This window comes from Hetaerina americana, unplaced genomic scaffold (genome assembly GCF_022747635.1).
Source record: "Hetaerina americana unplaced genomic scaffold, ioHetAmer1.1.p SCAF_29, whole genome shotgun sequence".
In the NCBI taxonomy this organism is placed as follows: domain Eukaryota; kingdom Metazoa; phylum Arthropoda; class Insecta; order Odonata; family Calopterygidae; genus Hetaerina; species Hetaerina americana.
In genome coordinates, this window is record NW_027286863.1 from 2241209 (window position 1) to 2266627 (window position 25419).

Sequence of the window (25419 nt, forward strand, 5' to 3'; positions counted from 1 at the left end):
TCAAGCATCATCATCAGGTACAAATTAAACAAGTCGCAGTCCATTTATATACCATTATAATTATTATTACTTTTTATTTGCCCAGAGATCACAATACAAAAATACCAGGTGGGTGGTGTATGTACATGATGTAAGGCACGACAAAAAGACACAGGCTCAGTTAAGATACATAAAAGAAATGATGCTCATAGTTACATGAATGTTTGGTACAAACCCGTGAACATTGGCTGTAACATGCACATGCAATATCAAATTCAGAAAAATCATTGATCATTAACATGAATCAGACCATGACCATTGCTAGAAACTAAAAGTATGAACTTACTGGTTGGGAATATTGCTGAGATATTCATCAACCGAGTAAAACATATTGCGCTGTAGATATCTTTTTAATTTATGCCTGAATGCAGCAGTTCCCTTTGTATCCTTGATACTTTTGGGTAGTTTGTTATATAATCTGATGACCATTTCATTGGGTCCTAATTTCAATGCTTTAGTTCTTATATTCCCAAAATGGAAGTCATTCCTGCCTCTGGTGTAATGATGATGATAGGCAGAGTTAAGAGAATAGTCGCCAATGTTATTTTTTATATATAGAATTAAAAACATGATGTAAATGCATGGGAGTGGTAGCAAATTTAATTCATGGAAAATAGGCCTTGATCGAGCATTGTGAGGTTTCCTGGAGATGATTCTAATAGCTTTCTTTTGCATTTTAAAGATGGTCTGGGAAATATCAGCTGATCCCCATAATATTATACTGTAGGTTTTATTTGAATAAATTTCCTCACAGTATAAATTCATGAGGGAGAGGAGGGGTGGGTGAGAGAGGGGGGAGAAGGGGACTTAAAAAGGTGAGATTGTGATGGGCGTTGATGGGGAGGGGGGAGAGGGGGGTTAAGTGTCAGTAAAGGTGATTGGTTGGTTTACAGTGGGGTGGGGGGTTTGTTGGGTCTATCTGTGAAGGTAAGGGTTACTTCCAGGATTGGGGAGAGGTATTCAAACAATAAATCGTTATATTCCAAAGAGACTGCGGGAGATGCCGCAACAGTAACTTTTAACGGAGTCATCCGCTAATGTGCATTTCAATGCAACAATTTCAGAGTGTAAAAATCATTTGCCTTGACTGGGATTCGAACCCAGATCCCTCAATATCCGGCTGAGGGCTTTAGCCACTTAAGCTACCGAGGCGTCCTCTTAAACTCTGAAATTTTGGGGCTTTTAAAGGAACAAGATGTTATGACAAAATACCGTACATACAATGTCACAGGCATTCGTAGTCGTGTGCAAGGCGCCACAGTCCACGAGGTCAAAGCCAACTTTAAACACTTATGGTGTTTATACTTTGACAAATTCCAAAGAAACTGCGGGAGATGCCGCAACAGTAACTTTTTAGCAGCAACAGTAATTTCAGAGTTTAAGAGGACGCCCCGATAGCTTAAGTGGCTAAAGCACTCGACCGGATATTGAGGGACCTGGGTTTGAATCCCAGTCAAGGCAAATGATTTTTACACTCTGAAATTGTTGCATTGAAATAAATCGCTAACCAAATGACCCGTTTTTAAATACTTTCTGATTTCGAGCTATTCCCACTTGTCCATCCTCATTCCTTTTTCCATCTGGTGTAAGAGTTCCGGGTTGAAATCACTCCTATGATTTTCTTCCCATGGATGCTTGGCGAAGTGTGATTGTTTTAGGTCACAAGTTCTAGAACAGCGTTTGTGTTCCTCCGCCCGTGTTTTTAATGATCTCCCCGTTTTACCTACATATATAGCACTACTGTCCCCACAAGTTAACTCATAAACGCCACTTTAATTTTGTGTACATATTTTGTCTTTTGTAGTATTCAAGAATGATTTTAAGTTATTGGTATTGTAAAAAGCTATTCGAAAGTTATTCGATAAGTTAACTAATCAAATAAAAATAAGGACTGTGGTGCTATATATATATAAAATAAAAATAAGGACTGTAGTGCTATATATATATATATATATATAGGTCAAACGAGGAGATCATTAAAAACACGGGCAGAGGAACACAAACGCTGTTTCAGGAACTGTGACCTCAAGCAATCAAACTTTGCCAAACATCCATGGGAAGAAAATCATGGGAGTGATTTCAACCCGGAACTCTTACACCAGATGGAAAAAGGAATGATGATGGACAAGTGGGAGGAGCTCGAAATCAGAAAGTATTTAAAAATGGGTCATTTGGTTAATGATTTATTGTTTGAATACCTCTCCCCAATCCTGGAAGTACCCCTTTCCCTCACAGATAGACGCGACAAACCCCCCACCCCACTGTAAACCAACCAATCACCTTTCCTGATGCTTAACACCCCTCTCCCCCCTCCCCATCAACGCCCATCACAATCTCACTTTTTTTCCCCTCCTTCTCCCCCCTCTCTCACCCACCCCTCCTCTCCCTCATAAATGGTATATAAGTGGACTGCGACTTGTTTAATTTGTACCTGGTGATGACGCTTGAGCGTTGAAACCGGTTGCATGTGAATAAAAGATGGTGGAAAGATACATTATTTTCTTCATTTAATTAACATGAATTTCCATAGAGTTGAGCCAGGAAGAATTGAATACATTATTATCAGGTAATCTACCTGTTAAGGTATGTTTTTGGATGGACACAGCTCCTAAATAAATATTTTGTGACTCCTAGCAAAACACAACATCCTACTCTACATCAGGTCCCTCTTCATCTCTGGGTGCCTTCTTCCTCCCTTCATCCCGTTCAACGTCCCTATCCTATTTCTGCCCATTCCTGGTTTTCCTAACATTCTCCCCTCTATCACAGCCTACAACATCCCAATTGCCAAATAATATGCTTTGCATCCATTTTCCTGTCTCCTAAGATTTTTCTCAGCAATTCCTGTCCTCCTCCACTGTACCTAGCACCTTCTAATTTCTTTTCCTTTCGTTCGATTTCACCTTATCCATCCTTTTACTCACCCACATTTAAAAAGCCTCTAATCTAGGCATATGATCCTACTTCAATGACCATGTTACCACACCGTACAGAGCTACGCTCCATATCAAAGTTTTTACGAGTCTTTTCTTAATATCCTCACTCAACGTCCCTGTCATCAACTACCTCCTCCTTGTGAAAGCCTCTTTGCCTAGCGCAATTCTTCTCCTTACGTCCCTACTACTTTGACCGTGTTGGTCCAAAACACTACCGAGATACGTAAACTGTTCTACCTGCTCTAGTTTTTGCCCTCCTATTTTAATGTTAAGCTTAGCCTTTTGCTTTCTGGAAAATCGCATAACCTTTGTTTTATTAATATTGATTCTCATCCCATACCTGTCGCACTGAATTTCCAATTTACTCAGCCATGCTTGCAACCCCTTGGCTGACTGACAAACTAAAGCTTGGTTATTAGCAAACCTAACTGATTTTACGAATTCCCTGCCCACTTTCATTCCTACCTCCAGTTCTTCCCATGCCTCTTTAATCATTTACTCTGCATACCGGTTGATCAGAAAAGGCAATAATAGGTAACCCTGCCTTACACCGCCCATCCTAACACTGCCCAGCTGGACTCCCCGTTCCCCACCGCACCTGAGATCTCTGAGACATGTACAGGTTGCAGATTAGCCTCCTTTCCCTCCAATCTATTCCTATTTTCTTTAATATACTCATTAGTTTTTCCCAAATCACTCTATCAAATGCTTTTTCGAAATCTACGAAAAAAGCAAATACCTCCTGGTTGTGTTCTATATTCCTCTCGATTAATAATCTCATTACTGCAATGGCATCACACGTACCTCTCCCCTTCCTAGACCCAAACTGGCCATCCCCTTAGTAATCATTTGCCCTATGCTCTATCCTTTTGTTTATGATCCGGAGAACAACTTTAGCTGTGTGGGATATCAAACTTATTGTCCTATAGTCCTCACATGATGTAGCCTTTACCTTTTTCGGAATAGGAACTAAAACTGATCTCACAAAGTCTTCCAACCAGATTCCTTCTTAATAGATACTACGAATCAACCCATATAGCCTCTTTCTCCCACATTTTCCTAAACATTTCAATAGTTCTGCGGGAATGTTATCCACCCCCAGGGCCTTATTTAGTTTCATCTCCCTTAATGCCCTTTCTATCTCATCGTCGAGTATGCCTGGACCTTAGCTATCTTTCTCTAAGTCATGTTCCTTTTCTATGTCTAACTTTGTTGGTCTAAGTTCTTTACTATACAGTTCTTCTATATACTCCTTCCATCTCTCTTGGATCTTTCCTGTGTCAACTATTATCTTAGCCACCTTATCTCTAACTGTTAGCATGGATCTCCCTTTCTTACTTCCTGATAAAGATTTAACTTTGCTGTACAGTGCACCAATTTCACCCTTCATCTGCAGACTTTCCATATACTCACTCTGCGTCTTTCACCATGCTTCTTTTGCTTTATTTGTTGCCCACCTCAATTTATTGTTTAACTCTTTGTACTTCATTTTGCCCAACTCTGTATTTACATCCTTCCTTTTTCTCCGCTCATCCATCTTTGTAATCATCTCATCCGTGATCCATGGTTTCCTAAGCCTTTTAGTGTTAACGGTTCCAATAGTGTCTTTTGTGGCTTTAGATGCCCCTTTCTTGAAACTTTCCAATTTTTCTTCAATAGTACTTAGCTCTTTACCATCCTCCATGATTTCCTCCGCCGCTTGTTTGTATTCCTTCCTTTTCAACCCATTTAAGGCTTCTACGTTCCATTTTCTAACTCGCCGCCCCTGCCTTCTCTTTTTGAAATGGACGCTACATTTCATAACAACTAAATTGTGGACAGTGGATACCTTTCTGAGTCACCTGGCATTTTCCATGTATACCTGCGTCTTTTGTGTGCTCTAAACCAAGTGTTGGTGATGACTAACCCCTGTCTCCTGCAGAACTCAACTGCTTTCTCCCCGCGGTCATTCCCCGTGCCTAATCCGTAGCCCCCCACCTTATCACCATCTTTTCCTTCGCCTACCGTTGCATTCCAATCCCTCATCACTATCAAATGTTTCCCTGCAGGAACACTCGCGATTATGTCCTCTATCTGGTCGTATATCCTATCGACCTCTTCTTCCTTATGGTTGCTTGGTGGCATGTACTATATACCTGAATAATAACCAAGTTCGTCGGTTCTGCTTTTATCTCTACTAGTAATAATCTATCAGTTACCTGTTCTATGTCGGCTACACTTCTTCCTACCTCTTCATTGAATACTATGGCAACCCCTCGTTGGCTCTCGTCCCTGCCACTGTATATTATTCTATACTTATCACTCCAGTAATCCCTACTATCTTTCCATCTCACCTCGCATAGGCCTAAAATATCTATATTTCCCCTTTCCATCTCTTGCTTAACATTTCCAATTTCCCTGTCCTCATCATTGTCCTAACATTCCACGTTCCTATTCTAATTAATGTGGTCTTCTCCTGCGTCTTCTGTCCTGCTGCTGCTGGTTTTCCCCTGCAAGGGTTTCGTGGGATAATGACCGCGGAAGCCTTGCCTCCCCCGCTGCCGGGCATGGCAGGCGGCCAATTGGGCCGAGCCCCGTGGTTATCAGGACTCAAAATATCTCTATCGTCCATCATATTTTTCTTGGGAATGATAATTGAGGTGGTATCCCGTTGCCTTCCTCAATAGTGTTTTTAACGTGACACCATCACTTACTGGCCGCCCCTCTGGGGTCAGACGCCATTGCAGCCGCCTTACTGAGGAACAGACGCTGCGTGGACTACCTTTGATCTGGCTCCTAACCTGTGACCTATCTGGCATGGGTGACCCTATCAGGGGCGATTATTATTACTCCCGCCAGCACAGCTCTAGGGGTCATCGGAACCACAAGCCCTTCCACCACGTCAAGGCTGTAGTCCGGGGAGGGCTGCTAATTGAATACATATATAGCTGTAAATATTATTTGGGGGATCGAGATGGCTAACGTACTGGCTTCCCACCCAGAGGGCCCGGGTTCAAATCCAGGCGGTTTTGAATATTTTTCAGAGGTATCTCGATCCCTACTTGAGGTGCTTTGTGGAGGGCACTTTGAGTGAGTACGCCGTCCGTCGGATGGGACATAAAGCCGCGGACCCCGTGGCACCTTTCGTAAAGGGTAGGCTTATGCTGACACCGGGTTTCTCTCCACCCTTCATCCTTTCCTGTCCATCCTCTATGGCGCAAATGACCTTAGCTGTCAGTCGCCTCCCCTAAATACTACTTCTATGTTATTTGGATAACATTATTGAATTTTCATTGCATTAGTTTAGCATATTTTTTGCATGAAGTCTTAAGCAGAGCCCAACTCGACCAAATGTTTAAGAAAAGGGGAGGTAGGTAGCCTTGGTCTGTTAGCTCCCTCGGAGGAGAGGCAGTCGTGTTAGAGAGAGAGTACTAGGGGTTAGTACATCTGGGAGAGCATCTGGTAGCAGGCCTCACAACACTCTTCATTAAATCCAGAGGGATTATCTCTGCTGCCTTTCTCTCTACTAATGCCATTAGAATATGTTATGGCTGGTTTTTTCTTCAATAAATGTGGGGTTTAATGTGGTCATTAATACATCTGAAAGCTTTGTGATTTACAGTTTAATTCATCTGTGCTCTATATATTCGTGGTTGTTTCCATTTCACTTAGTGTTTTTTTTAATCAATTCCATCAATTGTTATGTCTTTCTGCAATTATTTCCATGCATGATGCATAGGTATGGCCATATTTACTGGGGCATTATGCATTTGGAAGTGCTCCTGTTGACCGTGAAACAGTGGATGTAGCCACTCGTCGGGCTTTTGAAACAACCATGTCTGAATGGCTTGCAGTGGAGGCCATTGTGAGGCAGAGGGATCGTGAGGCAATGGCTGCCAACCTTGCAAAACTTTCATCCGAGTCAACTTCCGGCAACGACATGCCTCCTGCTCCAGCCCTGGTTCAGGAACTCAGCAATGACGTAAGACCAATCTCATTGTAGTGATGAAATCACAATGTTGGTAGCAACTTTGCATGTTATTTCTTTAAAAGAAAAGAATGTGTGTTAATGTTTTTGGAAAAAAATTATCAACTTTCATTTGGGATAAGAGGATAACAAAGTCTCCAATATCCAAGTACAACTGAGTGATGGTTAATTTTTGTTCAAGATTTAGTAATGTGTTACAGTACTTTGAAATCTCAATTTTATGCATCCTGTATTTATATATATACTAGCTGACCCGGCAAACTTCGTACTGCCTAACAATTAATGAGCACTTTAGTTACACCATTTATAAATTAAGAACTGCTGTACCAATTTTAATCATATTTGACTTGTTATATTAATATGAGGAAAAAAATTCAATAAAACAGCAAAAATAAGTATTAAAACAGATAGTGAGAAAGAAATTTTCTTCATTCAATCTTTAAATATGTACATTTGGGTTAAAGTAATAATATTCTCTTGAGTCAAGCACCTTCTGATCCACAAAATTATTTTCTTTTGTTATCAGGCGGAAGAGCAAATAAAGCGGATGGTTTTGTAGCACATGTGAATATGCCACATATAATTGACCATGAGAAAAACATGGGTTTACTAGATTGAGACCACGAGCACTCAACGATTGGCCTTTTGATCAGTTAATAGTCATCGCAAATGCAACACAAATTGGAAATTGAATTCATTTAATTTTAATTTAATCGGCAGATTGGTTGGGATCATTGGAATCCTCAGAATGAGAACCTCCTCATCTTTAAATTTTCCTTAGAGTATAGTCGCGTGAATCACATTGATCATCAGTTTTTTTTATCACCAAACGCATTCCATTGCATAGTGTTGGTTGGTTTAGGTTTTGAAGTATCATGATCACCGAGAGCTGTAAATTGTGTGGTGGTAAGCCAGGCACATTCAAGGAGTTTAAAAATTCAGATGGATAGTTGGTGGCTTCTTCATTTGTTACACAGTCAATAGATTTGAAGGAATGAAGAGCACCAATGATTTGATTCTGAATCACGAAATTTAAGTCATCTGCATCTTTGTTCTTAGCCGCCAAAATTGCTCGCTCACTCAATCATTTGTGATTGTTGTGGATATCAATGATGTTCGGGAACACTTCGTTGATGAGCTCATCTTTCGATGAAATGAAATCGCAAAAATACCGAGGGAATGAAATCCATCCGTTCGATTCGTCGACAGTAATAGGGCCACTAATGATGGTCAACAATTGCTTGGAGAAATCTTCAGCAGATGGATCGTTCTCATGTTTGTTTTTAGTTAAAGTTTCTTCACATAGTGCCTCAGATTTGATGATTTGAGGCGTTTATTTGATCGGCAAAAGTCGATCTTGTAATGACTGGGAGTGTTTGGTGGAAATCGCCAGACAGTAAAATCATTGCGCCACCAAAGCATCTCGAGTCATTGCGCGGATCTTTCAATGTCCGTTCAAAAAGTGTTTCCAATGCGCGTTTGTGCGCCATCGTGTATTCGTCTCATATGATGATTTAGATCCTACTAAAATTTTGGCCATTGCGGACTGTTTCGAAATGTTACATGTAAATTGTTCACAACTTGTAGGTTTAACGGCAACTTTAACGCTGAATGAGCTCTACGGCATCCTTCCAACAATGTGGCCGCTATGCCAGAAGAAGCAACTGCTACCGCAATGTCCAATTTCGTACGAACACTGGCCAAAAGCAATGATATACTCTTGAGGATAGTCTTCCCAGTTCCACCAGGGGCATCCAGGAAAATAAGTCACCATTTCCATCATCAATTGCCTTCATTAATGCATCATAGACTTCCTTCTGTTGGGGGTTCTTCTACTTCATGTCGATCATATTCACGTTCAAGTTCCCACTCTCGATTAAACGCGCCGTTCATTCCACGATCTGGCGCTGTCATTCCTAACTTCACTAATAAACTACCGCACATGAGGTGACACATGTCTTCAATCAACACCAAAGCCTGGTTATGTATCTCCTCATTTACCTCAACATCGAGATTTCTTGAACTTACACGAATTCGATGTAAAATGTCTTCTTACATGTTATCCTTGTATTTGTTTCACATGTCACGTGGATTGGGTTGGCAGCATGTAGAAAGGGTGACAGCAAAAAACGTGCGTATCTGACTTGGAGATGCAGAAATAGCTGTTTCAGCCCCAAATGATTATTGTTTTCAGGCAAATTGAGCTCAGATTGACATGCAGACTGAAATGTTTGCCACACTATGCCATTAACTATATTCTTAGTGATTCGAGTGATTTTGGCCCTCGAACATTCACCAGTGACAGCAGTGATCATTCTGCATAAAAAGCGATACGATACGATACATTACGATATTATAGTGGTTATTCTGTTACTACTCTGGGCTGAGGCGAATCCAAAAAAAACGAGCATCATTAAAATTGACGATACAATATGATACGATGTATTAAGATTCGATATTGCGATACGATACTTTCACGATATTTTAATCGTTATTCTGCTATTCTGGGCTGAGACGAATCCAAAAAACCAAAAATCATTAAAAGTGGTACGTCCGTTCTTGACTTAACTTGGTGTAACTAACTCAATTTACGACTTTGTTTTATATTTATAGATTTTTATGCTCTGAATCAGTTGCATATATGTCTGGTAAACAACCTTGGAGTTGATAACTGGTGGTGATATATCAGTGTATGAAAAACCTAAAATTTTGCATGAAAAAAATAAAAATCACCCTGGTATTTACATAAAATCTTAATCTCCGGAAATGGTAAGTAATGGGGCAATATCCCATTTTAATCAAAGTTTCATTCATAATTTTGATTTGACTGCATCATCAGCATTGGTTTTCATAAAGAAATTAGATCAAGATTGGGTATTTTTATTAACTTATGAATGATCACGAGAGAGGTATCCTGCATTAATCTGAGCTTCATGAAATCTCACTTTGAAAGGTGTTTAAAGCATCTTGAAAATAGAGCAAAGACTCGCCTATCTTTGACATGTATATGTAAATATGAGAAAATTGCTAAGAAAAAGGAAAATATTATTTTCAAATTTAGCCCAGCAGAAAGGAGCTAGCAGCAAACAAAAGCTACAATCCACGATTATTTTCTCAGAAAAAAAATATCAAATACAGTTGCACTCATCTCATGTTGGATGCCTTACAGTGAAGGCAGCAACGAAGCAGTAAAACATCCACTTCCTTTTGGTGTTCGCTTTTAATTCCTTTCTTATCATGAGTTTACAGACTATCAATATGGATCTAAGGTAACCTTTGTTTGATAAAGTTATGGTAGTTGAAATATTGTCAAAATCAAACACAGATCTCTTATTTTTATGACAGTGTAATTTTCGAATTTCCAGAGTGAGGAGGATATATAGTTTGGGTGTATGCCTCACTAGTTTGTCGGAGCAAAGTGATGTTGTTGGATTCTTTATTGTATTATAATTTTGCGAGCTATTTAATTTGTGGAGCATCAAAGTATGCCTTTAAAATAATTTTATTTTGACTTCAGTTTTATATAAACATTGGCTTTGCATCTGTATTTTTTCATTTGTTATTCCAGAAATGTAAATTTGAACCTTCCCCATGGTTTAAATACTAACGATTCTACTTTAGGTATTTGAGGATGCTGTAAGCATAACATCAGATGACAACCCAATGGATGATGATGACGAAACTGGGGACAAGGAAGATGATGGACCATCTGAGGAGTCGCATGCCAAAGTCCCACCTAAAGTTCCACCAAATTCTTTAGAAAACCCTGATATGGATGGAGATGGACACTTGATCAATGGCCACAATGGAGTAAGTCCCATCCTTAGACCATTTAAGCTTATCTGACTTTTATATGTATTGTTTACTCTTAACATTTTCAAAATGCATATTATACATTTGCAGTTTTTACTCAAATTTAATTTTAGCCATGCATCAGAAAAGTATCCATGAGAATGATTTTATTTTTATGGAAATGCCTTTTTATTAATAGCTTATGTGCTTAAATTAGAATTATGCTAGAAGACTGATCATATATGTGCAAAACCACCTGAAAAACAATATATTCTGTTTGTAAGCTCAATAATAAATCTAAGTACCCTTTATCTGTACAATAGTCTCTTTTATGATTATGACCTCTGGGTAAGTCTCTTTGTTATCCTGCCAAAACATACTTTATTGCAGAAAATGCTGCCAACTTCTGAATATTTTTAACAATGCCTCTGTTCACAAATTAAAGGAACAACAATTCTCTGGCTGAATTTCTCAAGATGGCTTACTAGTTAAATTACAAAGCATAGATCTGCCTGAAATAATGGTGCCTGGCCAAATTACCCAATCTCATATCACATTTAAGTTAGCTTTTTGCATGTAATGTATGTCACTTGTTTCAGGGAACTTACTTATTTTCAATTATTATTTTTTGAATAAATAAAACGGTTCTAATTGTGATGACAATGTTAATTTCACTTTTATTTACTTCTATATGCATGAAATTCATCATCAAAGTTTATGAATGAAGCTACATTCTTTGAACAGGTGGTCACCCTAAGATGATTCTTTTCTCTAAGGAAATGCTTTTCAATCTAATTCATCTCCTGATGTCTATACCACCACACCATTTACCTCCAAAATACTGTATGGATATGTGAACTCCTTCTCCAGTAGCTTTGTGAAGACTATGAATGAAATTCTGGAACATTTGGCATTTCATTACAGATTTCGAAACCAACAAAATGGAGAGGTTTCATCTACTGCACAGGCATCTAATTTCTGCAGTAGTCATCATGTACATTCTTTGAGAATTGCAGATTAATAGTATGGTATCATTTATGGTAACCTAGATTCATGAATGCACAACCCTCCTCTCAGCTTATGGAGGCATTTCTGTCTGCACCACAAATTCGAACTTTTTATACTGGAAAGTATGCTCCTCCATTGTGACCACCAGAGTGGAGGAATGGCAATGCTCTGTGAGATCTCTGGCATGAGGTTAATCTGAATTGGATATTGGAATCGGTGCAATAGAGCAAACATTCCCATGATATTACAAACTTGGACTGTAAAAGATCAGACAAATAAAGAAAGAAATATTATTGTGTCTTCAAATTTCCATTTAGATTTTAGGATAAGTCAAAAGTAAGAAAATGAGTGGAAATTACTGTTAAAATGTACGAAGAAAGTTAATCAATGATTATGTATGTGAAAGCAAAATCTTTTAGCATAAGGAATTGGGTAAATATATCAGTTATTTGAATCAATCATGAATAGAGTGAGAATTATTGAACATTTAAGTTCTTTATAACAAGTTTAAAATAACAGTTTGCATGAAGCACATAGGCCAGTTCCAATTATTCCATGGAGAAAAAGAATAATAATGATGTGAGCATTGCTATAATATGACTAACTGCTCTTTAAGATTTTGAATTAAGCATCAATTTTTCATGACTGAAATGATACTTATACTAAAAAATGAATATGGAGATGAAAAATTGGTAAACTAAACCAGGCTCATGAGCTGAGATCATATTCAGATTCGGTAGCTATTAGTGATGAGTTCATAAACAAAAGGTGGATTTAAAAAGAGAGCACATAGAGTAATCGCTCTTCTCAGCATAAAAGAAGGGAAACAATTTCTTAAGCATGATCTTATTTGATGAACATCATTATTAACGTTACAGTAATTGCAGCTGGTATTAAGTCTAAATTAAGCTTTTAAAGGATTCACACGTTCAGTGTATGTAAAATGAAATGAACTGTTTTTAACTAAAATGTGAAATTATGATGGATTTTTCCAAAGAGTTGTCCCGTTGTGTTAGCCTTTGTAAGAAAAACTATGTGTGAATAGCAAATGCTCAATACGGGAATAGTCTACAGTAGCACAATGGTGAATTACAGAATTTTTTAAATAAGCTCGAATGAGTTAATGGCTCTTAAATTATTTTTATAAATATATAATTGTAACATATTCTGAATGTGTTCCCTAGGCTCGTAAAACTATTTCATCCGACGAGGGACTCGAAGAAGATGGAGCTGGGGAGTTAGAGGCAGCTGAGGATGTTAGTGGGATGGCAGCAGATGGTGTTGGGGACCAGTCAAATCGAGCAGGTAATTTGGATGAGAATTTATGTATTTTATCATATCAAGTTTGTCACACAATTTATTTAACCATGATAAATGGCACTACAAAATACTCAACACTATTTCTTATAGGCAGTCTCTCTTTCACTTACTGGTTAATACTTACCTTGAAGAAGCATGAAACTGCTCATTCAATAATGGGGATTTTTTTATTTTTCATAATGCTCAAATTTTTATTGAGAAGCAGTAGTGCCTATGGTACAGCTTCCATTGATAATTATGTTCAGTGCAAAATGAAATACATAATTGACTCATTATTTGTGATGGCTATTTCTTAAGATTTCTCTAATTGTTGAGTCATGTTAAAAACAATTCAAATTGTCTGGTGAACAGTTTCTTTTTAGTTAGTTTCTATTTTGGTGTTTATGTAGTATTTGTATTGTTTATAAGTTTAATTGATTGATTAGTTTCTATTTTGGTGTTTATGTAGTATTTGTATTGTTTATAAGTTTAATTGATTGATTACAGTGTTTTATTCACATCAATAGGTCATGGATATTGATCCATATTTTTCTTCATCTTTTAAATGGCAATGGATAAATGTAATGAACAGAATCTTTCTTTATATCCTCCACAACTACAAATACTATACAAACTTTTCTCTATTTCACTTATATTCTATTTATAAATATTTCATGATTGATTGATTATAGAAATTTTATCCCCTCATAAATAAAAAAAATGACTTTTAAAATATTAACTGAAATTTCAATAAACCCAGGAGAAGTGCCTGTAGTTAATGGCGAATAACATTTTCCCAAAATAATGATGCAGAAATCACTCTGCATGTACTTGGTAATGTCGCTCTTATATTGATTGAGTTTGGGACTTCTGGCTGGCTGAACATTTATCCCTGCGTCATCTCCTGATTGACTATTTTATTGCCCAAAATGCTTAATTCATGATCAGATACACCTAAATCTACAACACATGTGAATGTCTGGTGGTTTTTGTGCACCACCATTATTTAAATAATTATTATGTGAAAATTATTTTCAAGTGAAAAACTTGTCTAACTCTTGTATACAATATGAAATTGTATATAGTGAAATTTTATGCTTATTCTACTTAAATTTAAGTTTACCAAGTAAGTACCATATAAGTAAAACTATTTTCAAATGAATTAAAACTATGCATACAAATGCATTTCAGACTAGATGATAACAATACAATTAATATTCCTGAATAAGGATTTTGTCAATTTTTGAAGGCTTAAATGTATGAACTCCAAAAAAACATGAGTAATTGACTAAAAATGTGTGCATTTCCCAAATATGCAAATAGTTTAAAAAGAGTTTGGAGGGCTTGCGCATCAGTGTATTGTTTCAATGCCAAATTAAAAATTTAAAGAAATAAATTTTTTAACTTTAATTTATTTTAAATGCCAGAGAAATATTTTTTGACCCTTTAAACTTTGAGAAAATGATCATCACTGTAGTTGACTCATTAAAATTACTCCAAAATAAATTAAAAAGTATGCCATGTTTTGAGAATAAATTGACTTGATGCCCAATTCGAAGAGGAAATGTTATTTTATATAAACGAGGGTAAATAGCAATTCTAATTTGTCGATGTCCACATTTGAATATGTAACACCTGTGCACTTCAAATATATTCCTCATACAGTTGTCCAAGTGACTGATCACTGAACTGTGTATAGAATTCTTTCTCTGAAGAGTCGTGTACTTATTGATCCGGCAAATAGCTGTAGAATCATTTAACTACCAAATATATGGCAAACAGATGCTGAATACTGTATGCAAAGTAGACCAAAGTCATGGAACTTCCTCATAATAATTGGATTCGAAAAGTGTACATTGTGTTCATTTCCATTCTATGTTAACTTACAATTAGATGTCCTTATCCCAGATTTCTTCTTGTTAGAATAAAATATTTGTTTTATGAACATGAAGACAACGTGGCCTGCAGAATTTTCTTAAGAGTCAGTTGGCTTTTTCCATGTACTAGAAACTTCGTCAAAAAGGGAGGAGAGGCCAGAAAGGGATGGCATGGCTGTCATCGTCACTACAAATCCATCCGTCGACAGTGGTCATCAGTCGGAGGAGCCAGGTCAGTCGTCTGATGAAGACATCAATTTCAGCTGATTATTAACTCACAACCATTCTTTTCATTGCATTCTCCACTGATTCACTCAAAACAAACCACAGAAACAACAGTTTCTATTAAAATATTTCAGTCTCGTTGTTGTGAGATCACTTTTTCCATAAAAATCACTCCTTCAGTCACAATTTCATTTATTTTTATTATCTCCATAGGTTCAGAGAATAATAATAGATCTCGGCAAATATTACTTTTTCCAAAAATTTTATAAAATGTGCCAGCACGAGAATCAGACTTTGGTATTAACCTCATATTTTTTCAAAATGCAACAATTCTTTTGGTGCAAGGTGTATGTCACTTCATGACTGATTTCATGGAGATTTTGTATGAATATAAATCAGGCTATTTCCCACCAAAGCATGTATACATATGTAAAGGAATTTTGAGTGAAAATGGCTAAGTTTTGAAATTAAATTTAAAATACTTCGCCTTTCCACATAAATCACTTTTATTACTACCTAGTTTTCATTATGGTGTAACATCATCAGGTCAGGTTTGACCTGATGATGTTACACCATAGCAAAACCTAGGTAGTAATAAAAGTGATTTATTTGGAAAGGCAAAGTATTTTAAATTTAATTTCAATATGAAGAATTTCCACCAAGTGATGCCAGAAACTGTTTCATTTGGCTAAGTTTTACTTAAAACCGAACTCCTCCATCAATGTCTTTGTTAGCCTAAATAATTCTGATGTAACTTTAATCATTATTGAAAATTAAATATAAAATATCCTAATTGAAATTGTCTCACACATACTTTTGAAAGATGTTTTGGGAAAAAATAAAAAAAATCCCTAAAGCCTGTGCCTACTTTGCTCTAGGCTTTATCTGAACAGTTGAATAGGGATTCAGTCTATTTCAGGAGAAATATTTAAGTAATATTTTTGCAGGTACCTGGTTACCTTCATTGAATTCCTGTAATACACTTCAAATCTCCCTCTCCCTATATCTTTAAACAAAAAATTGCAGTGTTTAAACTGAGCCCTGTTTTGGCCATATATACACATTTTTAAATCCATTCCCAAAGTCTGATTTATGATGGTGCATCTCATACTATTTATTTTCGCTCCAATATGAATACTTGTTGAGCGTATCCTAAATCATCTTTCTCATTATAACAGGCTTTGGCAGTTTTTTTATACTGTAATTATTTTGACTAACTTTTTGACAGAATGCAGCAAAAATCGACCCTTCCCTGTGAAATTTTGGTTTTGGTATTTGGAGAATTTCCAATTGAACAAATTTTTATGAAGCCCTAAAGATTGAAAATTTTGGGGTACTTGATCGTAACGTGTGATTTTTTAAGTATTATTTATGTTATTCGTTTAATTCTCTCCAGGAAAATCACACATTTCCACCAGTCCCCATCACCAAATCATGGATTGCCACGCCCTCCACACCCACAGTCTGAAATGAAAATGTTGTAATGAGGCAAATTTCTTTGCACAATCAAACTGGTAGTCAATGTCAGAAATGTCAGAGGCCATGAGTGAGATATGAAAAATTCTTTGGCTGGACTAAATATTAATTGAATGTCACATGCACATGTTGATTGTGCCTGAGGGAACAGCAAAAAAATATATACTGTTTTGCTGTCAGGTCCCCACAAGTCTTCCAAGGGTTATATGGCTAGAGTAGCTGGAAAGAATGGAAAGAGAAACTCATCTTGCTCCAAGGAATTGAAATGTAGGATAATGAGATGAGTGGTTAGACTTTGAAGGCCCTCACACCAAACCAAATTCCATAATCTCAAGGAGTAATTTTGAGTCAAAATATGCATGCATCTTATGTTGGAATGAAACTTTATGAACTGAAGGCTGTGAACAGCAGGTACTGTAAGTTTGCGGTGCTGACCTAATTTGGGTTGAGGCACTTGCTGCTTTGCTGAATTATCACTTAGAGGTCAACATTGTGACAGTTTTAGAGCTCATTAATGCAAGTATTGGAATGGCATTTAAGATTTTGATGCATTTTTTAGAGAGAATCATAATACAACTGTGGCAAAAGAACAGCGGCATAAATTATCTTCAAATGTTAATTCTTCCCATTACATGTCCACCACACTGTGAATTTTGAAATTGACAAATAGCAAACATTAGAAATTTTAATAGCATATAAGTGCAGTATAGATGTTCATCTGGATTGTGACATCAATTTATTTTCAGTGTTTATGAATAAAAAGAAATAAGTCAGATATCATTAATCCTGGGAGTGGGTGTGTTATAGGAAAACTAAAATACCCTCAAAGAGTCAATATTTGCTGCATAATTATTGATGGTTTGTGCACAATCCAATTTTGGCACTTGAGATTGATAGTTTTAATGCCTTGTTTTTAAAACTCTAAGAAACTGCAGGATATGCTGCAACAGTAACTTTTAACAAAGTCATCCGCTATGATTTTTACCCTCTTAAATAGTTGCATTGCCTTGTTTTTGATTCTTTATTCAAATCCTCTAAAAATCAACAAAATGCTCTCCTAAATTAAGGTCTAATATCAGAGGGAGGGTTATAATTAGCCCTTGAATGTAATACTGGTTACATTCCCCTGATAAGCCAAGGATTGGTTGCTCAATGATTTAAAAAAACTCTTTGATAGGCCTTGTTGAATTAAGATTAAGAATTTTATTCCTCTGCAGTTAAAAAGAAGACTGTATGTGCTTTTACTTTGAAATCAACCCATGCTATCTAGTGAACTCAATGAGGAAAAGAATTAATCTATTCATTAAACTGAGGTCTTTGGTTGATTTCATTTTGTCATATCAGCATTTTTTAGGCCTAAAATTATTCTCTTATGTAAATAAATGCAGGAATGTAGTTTTAAATAAATTCCTGAGCAAATAAAAGCTCTGTATTTTAACTCTACAACAGCCTGTACACCATATTTATGCCTCTTTCCTCCTCTCCTTTTGCTTGCATAGTTCATTGCAAGGAATTTTTAATCTGATTGCATATGATAATGCATGAAAAAGATATTGTCATTTATTTGCTCTGTTAGGTGACAAAAATAGTATTAGAAGTTACCTGTCATCCTGTTATTGATTAGTAAATAGATCCTACCTATTTATCTCTTAGGATCTCTAATATTTAACCAGCTCTTTCAGTAAACCAAATAGTTGACAGCCAAATGTTAATTTAGATTTGTTTCTACTCATTCCCAAGGACCCTCATATCATGCTCTTGGTAGCAGGAGAAGTCATATTTTGAACTGTAAAAAAGGATCTTGTGAATTTATGCTGTACTTTCTTTTGTTGAGAATGTTGGATTTTTAACTTTGCCAATTATTATTTTGAAAGAGTTGCTGATTGACTAGCTTTATAATCACCCCCTCCCCCCATCTGCATTGGAATGCATCATCATGCATTGATTTAATTTATTATGAAATACATAATTTTTATGAGTATTAGCACATGTATGTCATTTAAAAATCCTATTGTAGTTAAGTTATGTAAACAATGTATCATCCTTCCTTCCACTTTCATCTTTCTTTCTCTTTTTCCATAGGATCTAATGGAAAATTAAGTTTGACAATCACATTTCATGGCCCTATTTCTTTGCCTTTAATGTCATATGCACCTCTTATGCTTTTTTTCTATTACAGCTTACATTGCACCCTAATTCTTAGCTGTATTTTCCTGCAGAAAAGTAAAGCTCTAAGCTCTACTTCATATTTAGGTTATATGGTACATTTGGTGAATGTTGAGGGTCCTAGGTGCTGTGAAATTCAGGGCCTCAATATTATGCTATTTGGTAATGTTATTGCTTCAGAGCAAATTGACATAAATTATTTTATCTTTCAATAATAAATTGTAAACCTTCTAAAGAATATTTATTTACTTGAATAATAGGCGTGATTTATTTTATTTTAATCTGTTACTTCTCGAGGTCTCTAATCAAATACCTGGTGCATCCATTCCCAAGTGTACCAAAGCTTAGGTCAGCAGGAAAATGAATGAGATTTGCTTGATTTCACTTGACTGCACAGGCTTGCTTCTTCATTGTTCCAGCACAGCCAGAAATTTGCATACTGCAATCCACAAGGGATTGTTTTAAATCTGAGATATGAGCATACATCATCTTCTACTTTCCCAATGAAAAATTACAGGAGATGTTCCACTAACACCACAGAGAAAGGAATTGCAATTAACGGAGGAGGATGTGGAGGAATATGTTAATGGCAATGGTGGAATTCACGCAGAAGAAAAAACAAATGATGATCCTCATCCAGTGAGCACGTTAGGAGTGGAGGAAGGCGGACCAGATGGCACTTGCCCTGGCTCCAGATCCAACTGCATATCACCCGCCAGCTCGAATGGGGGGGTGTATTCGGTAACCTGGGTTTTATATTTTCATATCTGTGATTTCAAATAAAGGTACCAAGTTATGTGCAAATAGGATTAATTCATTGTCCTATTTCTATGAAAACTGAGGTTTCACCATTGAAAAATATTGTTTAAAATTTAGTTGGAAATGAGACTCACCTATCAATTACACTAAGTCATTCTATGTACATATTGCCTTTGTTTATAAATAAAATTGATGAATGCATGTCAGTATTTAAGTACCATCAGTACTGATTTCTCTAAAGCTCGTCATATAATAATGTATGAAATCTTTAACTGTATTTCCCAAATCATTCCTTACATTTGTGATTTCTGTTTCTGAATTTAGATGGAGTTGTTGGAGAACTTTGGTCTGAATCTTCATCGGATAGACAAGGATGTGCAACGATGTGACAGGAATTATTGGTATTTCACCCAGCAGAACCTGGAAAAGTTGCGGAATGTCATGTGCACGTGAGTATTAGGATATGCTTGATGTTTTACTGTTGGTCATTTTCCCTCAGTTGGCACTTATACAGTATTCTCTTTTGTCAGTTACGTGTGGGAGCATCTTGATGTTGGTTACATGCAAGGAATGTGTGATTTGGCAGCACCACTTCTCGTAATACTAGATGATGAAGCCACTGCATACTCATGTTTCTGTCGTCTCATGGAGCGCATGCAAGCAAACTTCCCAAATGGAGGAGCTATGGACACACATTTTGCAAATATGAGGTGACTATAATTTCAAGAACTGTGTAATATACCAGAACAGTTACTTTAATAGAATCATTTGGTGATGCAAAGTGAAATGCAGGAATTTCACAGCCCTTAGAAAGCCACAGGGGATGATAAGAGGATGCCTTGGTAGCTTAACTAGTCAAAGCAATTTAAAGGCAGATGTCTGGGGATGCAGGTCAGCATTCTGGTCAAAGAGAATGATTTTTCTCTGAAATTTCTACGTTTGAAATAATTATACATTTTATATCCCTAATTCTCCATTGTTATTCATTTCCTTTGGATAATCTTAATTGTACTGTTCGCTAAAGTGTACATGTCATCTAATAAATAAATCTGATAAATGAAGTGGCAAACATTATCTAATGTAAAATAATCTTGTGTATACCTTTACCAGATTAGGAAAATGAATGTTGATTCAAATAAATATTGTACAGTTGAATTCAAAAAAGTATACAGTGGCAGAGTCAAAAAAGTATGTAATTTTAAGCTACAAGTTTATTAGTCCTTTTACTTTTTCAATGTATGTGTACATATCAGCAATACAATTCAGAGTGATAATTTCCTTCCATTTGTTTAATAATTACCCACCACATAGGCATCTACTCTCACAATCCCCATTAAAGTCATCTTTAAACTTTATTATCTTTGAAAATTTGCACATGCTCATGATTAAGTCTCATCCTCTTTTTTCTTAAAAAATAAAATTACATTTCCTCGAAAAAAGTGGGCTTACTTTCACTAATTGATATTTGGATGAACTGTTTTCATGAAAAGAAATTATAATATGGAATTTTTGAGCAGTAGATTGCTGTCAGAATTTGTTCTGGGGTATAGTTGAGATTTTAAATATCGGTAGATACCATATGATAATATGAAAAGTATCTATTAATGGCTTTAAAAAATGAGCAATGCTATAATGTACATCTAATGACCATCTGTAATCAGTCTGTCTAAATGGTAGTATCTAATTACAAAAATTGATCTCAATGAGGCTTTCATCTCACTTATTTTGAAATCAAAACTTTCTTCAGTATTTTACGATTTTAATGGTTTTATTTGGCTCTGTACCTACTGTACTTTTTTATGAGTGTGTGGCAGCATAAAACCTTATCTAGTAAAAGTACTTTAATGTCCATTTCAGAATAGATCTGAAGTTGGAACTTTATAGAATTTGTGTTTGTTCTTAAAACATGTTGAAGTGGGTGGAGATGGCTGGGAAAGAATCTGGCTAACAGACCTTGTTTCACAGTGGGACAAGTAGTTCCACAAAACAAGATTATAATTTTAAAAATTTTAATTTTTTGCTTCCATTTATGGGTAAAACTATTAGAAAGAGTGTTTCCATCAAGTTACTAGCCATTTTTATATTAAAAATATGTAACAGGTTTTTATAAAATTAGTTCTTTTTGTTCTCATGGTTAATTGCTATCTGATTTGTTACCTTTAGTTTTTAATTGAACAAATTATTATTCTGTATAAAATATGGTTGTCAGAAGAAAGAGGGGTTGTCATCTGATCCAAACCATTTGTAGTGGGGAACCAACTGCCATTATGACAGAGCAACATACCCTGCTGCCTCGTATTCACACAATCTCAATAATAAACACATTCCAATCTGCTATTTCATCCATTTGTTTCAACTCACGATAACCTTCACTTGCAGGTCCCTCATTCAAATTTTGGACTCGGAAATGTTTGAGTTAATGCATCAGAATGGAGATTACACACATTTCTACTTTTGCTATCGCTGGTTTCTTCTTGACTTTAAACGAGGTCAGTTGTGACACTACTATTAATATTTCTCTCTACTTCATAGGTCAAATTATTGGAGAGATATAACTTTGTTAGTGACTATTTTGAAAACAGTCTTTAATATGTACTTACCCACTGACTTAACTGAAGTTAATCCCTTTGAATCAGCAGCTGATATGTTGTTTATTTTACAGAGCTCTTGTACGAAGATGTATTCAGTGTTTGGGAAACCATATGGGCAGCAAAACATGTTGCATCTGCACATTTTGTGTTATTTTTAGCCCTTGCATTGGTGCAGTCTTACCGAGATATAATCTTGGCACATTCCATGGACTTCACAGATATCATAAAATTTTTTAATGGTAAGTTTACTTTCATGAAGAGTTAAGGTATACAAGTGTCTTAATTTGGCAGCAGATAAGTGAGCCAGCAAATATATGTATATTAATTCATAAAGATAAAGTGAAATACCAAAAGAGCCTTTTGGTTCCTTTGAGATTATGGTTAATTTCTTATTTAAACTTTAAAAACTTGATGTTACAATCTGTAATTCTTCACTATTTTGTTTGAATTCACAGAGATGGCAGAAAGGCATGATGCCAAGGCTGTTTTATCGTTAGCTAGGGACTTAGTACTCCAGCTCCAGACGCTTATTGAAAACAAGTGAAATAAGCAGAAAGAGGAATCGCATTCTAAAAAGTGATAAGCAAAAAAGGCCATATGGATCTCCCCTCCCCACCCTCATGTCCCCAGGTAGAATACCAAAAGCAGCAAGGAAAGTACCCACTTATGATTCATCCCACGTGTGCAGTTGCAGGAAAACTGTTTAAATTAAATATATGCATATATAATAAACTCAATTTAAAGAAATATATGTATAAATATAAATATAAATATATATATATATATATATATATATATATATATATATATATATATATATATATATATATATATATATATATATATATATATATATATATATACAGAAACATATATAAGTGGAAAGATCCGGTGTTCGAGTCCCGGTTGAGGAAATATTTTTACTCTTGTGATCCGTTCGATTCCGCCTTCCCCACCTCTATTGTGTTCGTCCTTCATACGTGTTCCTATCCCTTATATATGTTTCTGTATATATGAGTATTTATTCGCCGTTTGGCGGGATTTCGTGTTTGAATGTATATATATATATATAATATATATATATATATATATATATATATATATATATATACACACACACACATTTAAACACGAAATCCCACCAAACAGCGAACAAATACTCATTTACATAGAAATAGATGTAAGGAAAAGGGATAGGAATACACATAAAGGACCAACACAGGAGAGGTGGGGAAGGCAGAATCAGGCAGATCACGAGTGTAAAAATATTTCCTAGACCGGGACTTGAACTCCGGATCTTTCCACTCTTAGAGCCTTTGCCCAGCAAGTGGAAAGATTAGGAGTTCAAGTCCCGGTCTAGGAAATATTTTTACACTCGTGATCTGCCTGATTCTGCCTTCCCCACCTCTCCTGTGTTGGTCCTTTATGTGTATTCCTATCCCTTTTCCTTACATCTATTTCTATGTAAATGAGTATATATATTATATATATATATATATATATATATATATATATATATATATATATATATATATATATATATATATATATATATATACACATTCATACATGTTCCTTGTTAATTTAATTTTCCTTCTTTGTCCCTTTCAATTTTTTATAAATGGGCCAGCTTAAAACTTTAGGGACATATATGTGTTACCTGTCATCTGATATGCCCTCATCCCAAAGTTCTACCATGAGCTTTGCTTTTATTTGTTAATTTTTGTTGAAAATTTGATCAATGCAGTGTATTTTTAATGCAAATATCATCCAAATACTGCATTTAGTTAAATGAAGTTTAAAGAAATGTTATCAGTACTTCTAAACTGCTGGTTGTTACAATGTTGATGTGAAAGGAATTATGTATTGGGCATGGCATAAACTTTTGAATGTACCTGTATCGCATGTTCAATGGTATTAGAAAATGATCTCCGTGCCATAGAGGTAATGTTTGTTATTAATATCAGGATGTATATTATGCAGTTATTTTTAAAATACAAAAATAAAATTTATGCATATTGAAAAATTGTATACATATATCACAATCTAATATCTCTACATGGTAAATGATTATATTTGTATATATTTTTGTGATGACTGTTCTACAAAAGCAAGATTTTCATTTTAGAGGCAATTGATGACGATGTGTGGAATGAATTGAAATATTTTAGCTGACTGATTTGCGTTTTTACTCTTAAAATATTAGTCAAATATTTTTTTTATTTTTGGTTGGTGGAATCAGTATTCATGTTTAAGTAATTTAATGTATTATGAAGTTAATTATCACAAGTCTCTTAAGGAATGTGTCTGTATCAACTTTGTTGGGGCATCTGAGATTTTCTGTGTGCAAATTTTGGAATGCTACCATACAAGACAGCCTCAGTGTATTTTACACTTCATAAAATAAGCCACAATGAGGTGGAACTTTATGTATACGGAAGAATAAATGCTGTTTTAATGGCATGTACTTATTCTGATTGCCCAGCACAGAGGAAGGTAATAAGAAGTATAGTAAGCAAAAGTTACTTTCTCTGTATGAAAACATTACAGGTTGTGTGTAACGTTTGATTCTCATTCCAATGGACTTAATTTTTTACTGTGATTTTGTGAATCTCATTCCTGAAATCTGTAGCTGTTTTTTATTCAGTATGTGGTATTATTTTGTGATAATGCTGGTTTTTTATTTTGAAGTAAAATGCTTTGTGATCAAATTTTCATCAATCATATCTTTCTCATGTAAAAGTCGACAAGATTGCTCTTAAAATGAAACCCATTTCATAGACTTAGAAGCAGTGAGTTTATGGCTAAAAACTCTGAAGCAACCATATGTGCACATTTTGACAGTCTCAGTGTTACGGCAATGATAGACATTTATAATTTTTCTAGGAATAGTAGGGCCATCATATTTTAATTTCATATGGTCCATAATCTGCCGGAGTGCTCATCATAGAAAAGTTTATACTTTTCATTTTCTGTGTTTAAAAATACCCATGTAGTATCCTGAAAATTTACTTTTACTTCATAGCCCTCTGCCATGATGGTAACTATCTAGGTGGTGAATAGAACATTCTGGTGTTAGGTGCCTACTTTTGACGTATCTTACCACATAAGAATCGAACCACCTTTTTCTCTGTGCCTTACTCTGTTTTTATTATTATCCTCCATAGAAAATAGCTTGAGTATTTAAAATAATGTCAATTTGAATTTTTAGGCAAATAATCATCTAATAAAATTGGTATTTATAACATGCCATAAAACAAGGTAAGAACAAATTAGACTAGCTT

General features: G+C 35.6%; 1 protein-coding gene across 3 annotated transcripts in view; it reads left to right on the top strand.

Annotated features, from left to right (window-relative positions):
• LOC139689912 (small G protein signaling modulator 2-like) overlaps positions 1-22948 on the top strand; it is a 269278-nt gene extending 246330 nt beyond the window's left edge. The window contains exons 16-25 of one of the 3 annotated variants that reach the window (XM_071587030.1): positions 6694-6936; positions 10564-10752; positions 12927-13047; positions 15049-15150; positions 19303-19526; positions 19869-19993; positions 20075-20254; positions 21924-22033; positions 22207-22374; positions 22591-22948. In XM_071587030.1, the coding sequence (XP_071443131.1) occupies positions 6694-6936; positions 10564-10752; positions 12927-13047; positions 15049-15150; positions 19303-19526; positions 19869-19993; positions 20075-20254; positions 21924-22033; positions 22207-22374; positions 22591-22679 (1551 nt within the window). In that variant the 3' untranslated portion in view covers positions 22680-22948. The remainder of the gene's footprint in view (positions 1-6693; positions 6937-10563; positions 10753-12926; positions 13048-15048; positions 15151-19302; positions 19527-19868; positions 19994-20074; positions 20255-21923; positions 22034-22206; positions 22375-22590) is intronic. The other 2 variants (XM_071587032.1, XM_071587031.1) reach the window with 2 other exon arrangements.
• The last annotated feature ends 2471 nt before the right edge of the window (positions 22949-25419 follow it).